The sequence below is a fragment of the Rhinichthys klamathensis genome, unplaced genomic scaffold (genome assembly GCF_029890125.1).
Source record: "Rhinichthys klamathensis goyatoka isolate OS25496 unplaced genomic scaffold, OSU_Roscu_1.1 h1tg000578l_1, whole genome shotgun sequence".
Lineage (NCBI taxonomy): Eukaryota > Metazoa > Chordata > Actinopteri > Cypriniformes > Leuciscidae > Rhinichthys > Rhinichthys klamathensis.
The window spans coordinates 74128-82933 of record NW_026607042.1 but is presented as its reverse complement, the minus strand read 5'-3'; the positions used below and the strand labels follow the sequence as shown (position 1 = coordinate 82933).

General features: G+C 39.9%; 1 protein-coding gene across 1 annotated transcript; it reads right to left on the bottom strand.

The window, feature by feature from the left end:
- Positions 1–5986: 5986 nt before the first annotated feature.
- On the bottom strand, positions 5987–8475 carry tm4sf4 (transmembrane 4 L six family member 4). The gene is made up of 5 exons (XM_056240010.1): positions 8195–8475; positions 7826–7915; positions 7215–7357; positions 6952–7135; positions 5987–6227 (listed from the first exon to the last, which is right to left on the bottom strand). The coding sequence occupies exons 1-5, from the start codon at positions 8366–8368 to the stop codon at positions 6222–6224; spliced, it is 597 nt and encodes a 198-aa protein (XP_056095985.1). The 5' UTR covers positions 8369–8475; the 3' UTR covers positions 5987–6221.
- Between the last annotated feature and the right edge of the window lie 331 nt (positions 8476–8806).

Sequence of the window (8806 nt, the reverse complement as noted above, 5' to 3'; positions counted from 1 at the left end):
TTAAACAAGGTTCCATTTGTTAATAATAGTTCATTACATTAGTTAACATGAACTAAGAATGAAGAATACTTCCAAGGTATATTAATATTAGTTCATGTTATTTTCAACATTTACTATGACATTAATCAAATTAAAAGTTGTATCTATCTGTTAGTATTATGAACTGAGAATTGGAACTTAGGAACTGAGATAACATGAACTAACTGTTGTGTTTTTATTATAATGGATGATGTACATCCAGCCGGTTGTTATCTGAGAATAAACCCTGACAGGGAGATGAGGACCCCGAAGCAGAGTCTTGCTTTAGCCTGAGAGAACATTATCTCGCTTATCACACGGCTACTTGCCACACAAGTAAATATTAAGATATGAAATATTGATCTGTGTCTAAATATTTTATTAGCTCTTTAAAGGCAAAGCTTCCGCGGAGAGAGCAGTTTCTAACAAGCGACAAGTTCAAACTAGACGGACATTTAAGAGACAGCCATACCACTTTCACCACATAATTAATTATGGGGATAAGAGATATTGATTTGAGATTTACAGTTTTTTATCGGTGGATAACACACCGCTGGAGGACGCGATTGACAATCAGAATCAAGTATTCCACAGAGCCGTGTAATAACTAACATTAACAAAGAATTAATAAATACTGTAACAAATGCTTATTGGTAGATAATTGTCCGACAAGCAAACCAGGAAGGAGAGTTCAACCTACACAATACATCGGCCTGGTTTTGGCACGATCTGTTTTGTCTGATTTGTAAACGACACTCTATATCATCTCACATAGAGAACAACAACCGACACACTACGACAGAAAGATTGTTTACTTTTTCAGCCCTCCTCGACACAGCTTTCACACATGGCGAAGCGAGAGAGAGATGGTGGTGCTGGTGCCGCTAGGTGGAATTATGCAGTGGAGGAACGGCAACAATACTCCTGCCTTCGTGATGTTTCCTCGAGGGACGACCACCACAGTGAAAACAGATAAATGCTGGCGAACGATGGCGGAGGCATTTCAACCATACATATCATATAATAAAAGCTAGATGTCTTACGGCGGAGTCACTTCCGCCATCACCGTTCGGCCATCTTGTCACAGGCAGGCTCTGATGTAAGATGAGTGATCGGCACGAACACAAATACTCTTATCTCGCTGAAATCTTGACGGATTTACAAACGGTTTGGTTTCTTACAAACGTTATTAACATGGTTATAATTCTGAATGCTTGAACATATATGTTATAATTATTCATAATTATTCATATGTATGCAGTGTCATAACTACATCTCTGACGTTTATAACAAACCAAACCAATTGAAAATCGGTAGAAAATTGAGCAAGTTATGGTTATTTAAAAGTACATGCACCATTAAAACACAATGTTAGGAGTGAGCGAGCTGCCTGTGACAAGATGGCCGCCACGTGCGGATGTCGACCTCCATTGGCCAGCAGGGCGGACGAGACATCTAACCTTTATTATATGATATCTATGATTTCAACAGCCTGGTGAGTGCTGGGATTAGCATTAAGCTAACATGTGCTTCGGTAGTTTGGTTATGCTCGTTTCTGGAAATCAGTCGCTAGTTGTTCCTCCTCTATGACATCACATACATCTTTAATTGTCCTCATGATATCAAAATTTATTTCCTTTTTGGCTTTTAGTTTAAATATGTTAATCTTACTCTTATATATAAGCTACTGTGCTCCAAATTCACATTTAGAATATATAAGCGTTCAAACCTAAGTCTCTCACTTCCTCCAATATGGATCAGTGATTTTGATGACATCACTCTGCACTTCAGCTCTCATCAGATCTTCTGTCCAATCAAATGCTCTCTAGAATCGGAGGCTCCGCCCCCTACATTATAGACAGACGTTGAAGCTGCGGTGAAAATCAGTCACTCTTCACACATTTACTGTTTTCTACATGGTGAATGGCACATATTGCACTATATAGGGGATAGGGAACGATTCAGAGGCTGTAAATATGCTTTCCATCGGGGCGAATGAAGACTTATTTCACGTTAGTGTCACGCAGGGTTCTCAAGTTTTATCAAAAGCTTGGAGTGAGATCACATGCGGTTAGGGGAGGGGCCTAAATGGAGCCCCGCCCCCGCCTATCCCCGCCCCCAATTTTACCCATTGTTCATAATTAACCAGCAAAAATTGAAATTATAACAATTGGTAAATCTGATAAATGACAGAGCAATTCATCACATCAAATATAGGCCTACTCTTTAATGTTATATTTCAAAATTAGGCTACAAATATATAACAAATTGCTCCAAAATGTTTGGAAAAACAATATTTTTGCATTTTTCCCTGACATCTTTGAAAAATACAAATGCAATGGCAATGATTAGGCTAATGTATGTTTTGACAGGATATACAATATTACCAAGAGCACTCTGCTTTAGCCTTAATGTAACTAGAAATACTATTAATACAGTATAATATAGAATTTAAAATAAACTGAAGAAATACATCTTCATTCCTTCCCATACCCAATAACATTTCCTTAGCCAAACTGAGCCAAAGCTTTTGGCCTGGTTGCAAAGCAGTTGTAGAGTTTTTGACTGCATCAATAATGTATACGATGGGCTATATATTAAATGTTCTAGAACTTCTAGTCTAAAAATGTTAGGCGAGCTTTCTTCCAACTTACTTTCTCCATCACGACGTGTGTTCGCGCGATGTCGCGGTGGCCGAACTTCCGTGTGTGTTCGCAGACTTCGCGCGTCTATAAGTTGCCTAGTAACGAACGCAATCTGGCCGAGATGCGGACGCGCTGGCGGCAGGAACCTTATCTTTGTGTGCATGCGCCTCGTATTCAACGTTATATATAAAGCTTGCAGGACAACTTGGTTGGCATTGCTTTTTCAGCGTGAGATAGACTTGTAGTCGAGACCGCCTAAACCGAGACCAAGACACTACCAAGACCAGATGGTATCGAGACCAAGACAAGACAAGACCAAGACCAAGACAGACCAAGTCGAGACCAAGACCAAGTCGAGACTAAGACCGAGACCAAGTCGAGACCGGAGGGGAAAAAAACATTAGTGTTGAAGCTAAGCAATAACTTGTCAAATGTTGTTTTGCATTTGCCTGCCTATCTCTGCTGATTTCGAAGTCTCCAAATGAATCCATTCTGCAACTTTTAAATACATAATTATATTTTTAAAAACGAAATTATAGGCTTAAGTGCAGGATCCGAAAGTTGGTCGTTTTTGTCGCTATGGTTACACACACACACACACACCGTTGGCGGTGCGCTCAAAGTCATCTGTCAGTTGTGCAGTTACCCAAAATCTCCTGAATGAAGGTAAAACCCATCATGTCACTGATATGTGTTTTACTATATATTAATATATATCAAAAACTGTACATGATATGTGTTTTTTAAATCAAGTGATCAAAGTGCTCGTTGCCGCTGCGATCAGTGGCGCGGATACAGTGTTTTCTCGCGTGGCTCGCGCGCACCGCACTGTCTTCACTCGGACGCATGCTTCAATACGTTGCGGATATCGTCGTGGATATTGTAGTATTGTATTGCTCAATCCCCTGACCACTGATCCCATGTCGGTCTGAGACAGCGAGACCTAGACAAGACCGGGAGGTCCGAGACCAAGACAAGACCGAGACCAAAGACCGTCAAGGCCGTGACAAGACCGAGACCACGTAAAAGTGGTCTCGAGACCGGTCTCGAGACCAAGACCGGTCTCGAGACATACATCACTAGCGTGAGATATACACGGTGTGGCGTGTGAACTGTGAATTGCGTGTGTCTCACGGCCAATGCGTGAGACTTGAGAACCCTGGTGTCACGCGAACGGTCCAGTGAAGCGACACACAGAGCGGATCATATGATCAAGTCAATGCAGACCAGAAAACTTCAGACCCATTTCAATTCTGCACTGAATAGTGTATTTTAAAGCGATATGGAGGAGATTAGAAGGAGAAACGGTTAGCGATTAGGAGGAAACTGTGGCTTTACTGAGCTCAACGGCTCTGGACCAGCTGTGACATAAACTAAACGCTATTGGCTATTTAAAAAAGGGGAGGAGCTGATCAATATGCCCCACCCTCTTCCTGTTTCAGTGGAAATGACGTCAACACATTGAATAATGCTGCGTGTTTCAAGGCACTTCAGTGGGACTTTAAAGATGGCGAGCGATGATTGGTCAGTAAGCAACGTGTAGTCTGACATGTTTCTTGTCAAAATCGCATAATCTGACATCTTTGACTATCGTATATCACGTTTATTTCATGCAAACTTGTAGGAAGAGAAACTGCTTGAATTGAGGCGCTACAGCTGTCACCAGTCACCACACATTTGCATTTCTTAAGAATTTACAAAATTTGAAAGCGGAGACTTTGTTTCATATCAAAAGTGTTGTCAGTGTCCTCTTTTCTCTGCGATGTAGTTTCTACTGCGTGACAACATGATGTGTAACATTTTTGCGAAGGGTCTAGACCTTATTCACAGCAGCGCCATCTTTGATGTTTAACGGGAATGAAAGCGAGGCTGTGAGGGACAGACATACATCTCTTCAGTGGGTTGGACTGGGTTTTTCATGTGTTTTTGGGATTGTTTTGCTGATAAAACACTGCAAAAATATCTTTCCAAGGAATTCCAGTTGACAAAAAAATCCCAACAACATGAGCTGTGGAAAATGCTAGGTGATCTAGGAGCTTTATCCAGCTTTCACAGCGGATGCGTTGAAAACGGCTTTGAATAAGGTCTTTAAAGGCCTCAGTTCCTCAGATGTCCAGCAGGGGTCTCCGCCTCACCTCAGCATCTGCGAGATATTCTCCACTGGAGAGTCAGAGATTTCTGGCCAGAGTTCAAATCAGTGAAATACAAATAATCATGATGGTCTGCATTGAGTCATGCTGGTTTTATAAGAACTTAACATTATTATGTGCTTTTTTAGGCCAATAACTATTTAAATGTACATAAACTACTGATCTGTTAGTACTTAGCTAAACACTTTTGCTAATGCCTTATTAAAGGTAGCCTACTTTTTTTACGCGTGTGTTGATTTGACTGTGCAACTGCTACTACTGTACACGTGCTTCACGGGGAATTACAAATAGCCCAAAAGCTGCTTGTAATTACGCAATGTTGTCATACTAAACATATTAAACACATCAAGTGATATTTGCTTGTCTGGCTATTTGGCGAGAAGCAAATCATTTATCATGCAACTATAATACTTTTTGTTTGCCACAAAAGCCGGATAAGCATGAGGGGATAATCTGTCAGTAATAAAGGATCGGCAACAGGTATCATGGGACATCAAGTTAATCATTCCTGTGTGAAGAGCCGTTGCCATATAAACCCATCATAAAATAACATTCCCCTCATAAACACACTGATAACACAACATTATCACAACGGCGGAACAACAAACATTTACTTTATCCAGAAAGCCTTCTCTCAATAGCTTGGAGTTATCACCTATACGTAAGAGCTCTTATCAGAGACGTGTCAGTACAGTTTCGGCTTGCGCTTGTTATTGCATGTTTAGTTATGAAAATTACGCAAATCATCTCCGACAGGCCAGCTGTTGTTTGTGAAGTAACCCGAAATCTCCAGAGTGTCACGGTGCTGGCCAGATCCTCTCTGTCTGTCCTTCTGCTTCCTGTTTTCTCAAGCCAGAACGCAAAAAAAGATTTATTTTTGCTGAGTGATCTGGAAAAATGCAAAGGACAGCCGAGAGGTTTTTTTTAAATTCAAGAGTTTATTAAGTGTCAAATATTATTTTACTAATATAGCAATGGATTTCCTGAGATAAAATGAAACTGTTTTTCAATTTTTAATCAAATAATTCACATATTTGCACACTCCCTTTCATCATTAAAAAAGACTAAATACTTGTACGAAAATAACATTCTCTTACAGTTTGAATAAATATCTTTTTAATAGGCATATGTATCAATACACTATAGCTATTATATAAATCCTATTTCGTATAAATCTGTATCATACATCATACGTTGCCTTATAGGCCTATTTATATAACAATATCAAATATCTGTTGCCTTCATAAGCATGAGCCCTCAGGCAGATGTTGTATACAGCAAACGGAAGAAAACATCATCCATCTGAACAGTATAAATAAAAATCATGAGGTGAAAAATGTTGACAATTACAGATTTCGATGTATGATTAGAACTGAAGAATCATTGATCCAAGTCCCTCCCGAGTGGTTTATTCCTGCAGATAAACACAAATAAACATGTTATAATGCTACATTAATCCGCATACATCATGCAATCTAACTCTCTAATTTAAAAAAAATTGAGTAAACCCGTTCCCTTAAAATTATTAAGTAAATAAACGTCATGCTTCATTGAAAAAGTAAGTAATGTGTAATTGTCAAGTTCAAATAACAAAATTTTTTTCATTTAAGCATTCAGTTTATTTAGCCTACTTAATCATTTTAAGGCAACGGGTTTACTCATTTTTTTAAAGTAAAAAAACGTAATGTTTAATTGAAAAAATTAAGTTATGTGAATTTGACAATTCCACGTTACTTAATTTTTTCGATGAAGCATTACATTTATTTAACCTACTTAAAAAAATCGAGTAAACCCATTGCCTTAAAATTATTAAGTAGGTTAAATAAACGTAATGCTTAATTGAAAAAAATTAAGTTATGTGAACTTGACAATTCCACATTACTCAATTTTTTCGCTTAAGTATGACGTTTATTTACTTAATAATTTTAAGGCAATAGGTTTACTCGATTTTTTTAAGTAGGTTAAATAAACGTAATGCTTAATTGAAAAAAATGAAGTGATGTGAACTTGACATTTCCACATTACTCAATTTTTTCGCTTAAGCATGACGTTCATTTACTTCATAATGTTAAGGCACTGTGTTTCCTCAATTGTTTGTGAGTGGCGTGTCTCAGCACGCGTGTGAGAGCGAGCCGTACCGCGCAGCAGCCGCAGCAGTCCCCGCAGATGGTGCCGATCAGCCCGTTGATCACCTGGAAGGCGCACAGGCCGATCTGGACCAGGCCGGTCACCAGCAGGATGCAGAACAGGGTCAGGTGCCACGTGATGATCTCCCCCGGGCCCGTGCACACATCCCACATCGTGTGGTTGGACAGGTAGTCTCTGAAGGACATGAACAGTGCTACATTACAGCCACTGGGTTATTATCTGATTTGATTGTTATTGGAAAATAAACACGTACCCTTCGCTAAATTGGTACTCGGTGTAATTGGCGTTTGCTTCTGTGAAGCACTTGGGTCCGTGATTAATGGCCACACATGAGATGATCACGGAGTAAGTGGCGCCGACAGCTCCGGCCGCGGCAAACAGGATAGAGCTGAACATCTGGAGCAAAACAAACCAATATATGATCAATACGCTATCACAACATATGTTTTTACATTGCTTAACTCATCAAAATAAGTTAGGCAATTTTCAACTTATTTTTTTTAAGTCAGGCTATACAAGATTCAACTCGTTTTTTTAAGTCAGTTCAATGTAATTTAAGTTGAAATGACTGTACTTAAAAACGTAAGGCAGCAACTTTTACCTTAAATGTTACCATAATGTTTGGCTCTGTCATTTTATTCATGTTTCTTCTTTAAAACAGTAGCCTGTGTGTTGCAATAATGGCTTATAAGAGTTAAAAAAAGAAAAAAAAATGCATATTCCGAATATTTAACCCGGAAAGGCCTTTCTCAGATGGCGGGAATAACGTGGCCATTGTGTGGAGGAATGGCGTGAAAATGTCATTTGTCACATGACTTCTGCTCCTCAAGAGACGAGCATTCGAGTTAAAGAGGAGTTTCTCACCGCAAAGCGTTTACCGCAGCTCTCGTTCCCACAGCATCCACAGCAGTCGTTGTTCTTCAAGCCCAGGAAAACCAGCGCCGGGAAGATCATCTAAACAAAGACCATCCCAGTATATTCTTTAAATGTGAGTACATTTAACCAAAAATCCTTCAAATCAAACAAAAAATAGTGAAACATTTAGCCAAATAAAAACACTCCCTTTAAAGAACTCACGATATCGCAAATAACCAATAGGCCTAAAGAAAATGAGCTTCAAACAGAGTTACAGAATTCCTCCTTAAACCCTTTTGCACAAATTGACACGTTAAAAGCATGAGATTGCATGTACAGAGATGAGATCCTAAACGTGTGGTCCAAGCGTTCACTCACCAGCACGCCGGATCCCAGAATCCCTCCCAGGTAAAAGACCTCGTCCGTGATGTCGTCGCTCTGATCGGCCACTTTCCCGCCGGGGAAGAACAGGAGGATGTTGCAGAGCACACAGATGATGGCCAGCGGGATTAGCGTGATCCCCAGGCATTTAGCACAGTTTCCAGAACACATGATTCAGAGGGAAGTTTAGTCCAGGACAGGGTGTGTGTGTGTGTGTGTGTGTGGCGATGGAGTCCTGTGTTCGGGTAAGGCGTCCGTGGCTGTGCTTGTGCAGGTGAGTGTGTGTGAGGATTTATAGGCACCTGTCTGTAAATGTGTAACTGTGGTGTGTCCTGCATTCCTCTATCAGACCCCACACACACTATCAGCACTGAGTCACAGCGGCCTCACCTCAGCATGCACAATACACCACTCACACCAAAAATGACGTGAATGATGCATTTTTTTCAGACAGATTTCCAGGTTTGAAATGTTACTCTGTCTGCCTGGCTCAAGAGCAATTTTTAAATTTTACACAGTAAAAAAAAACGGTAACACTTTATTTTACAGTGTCCTTGTTACATGTACTTACCATAGTAATAACAGTAAATTATGCGTAATTACGTGCAA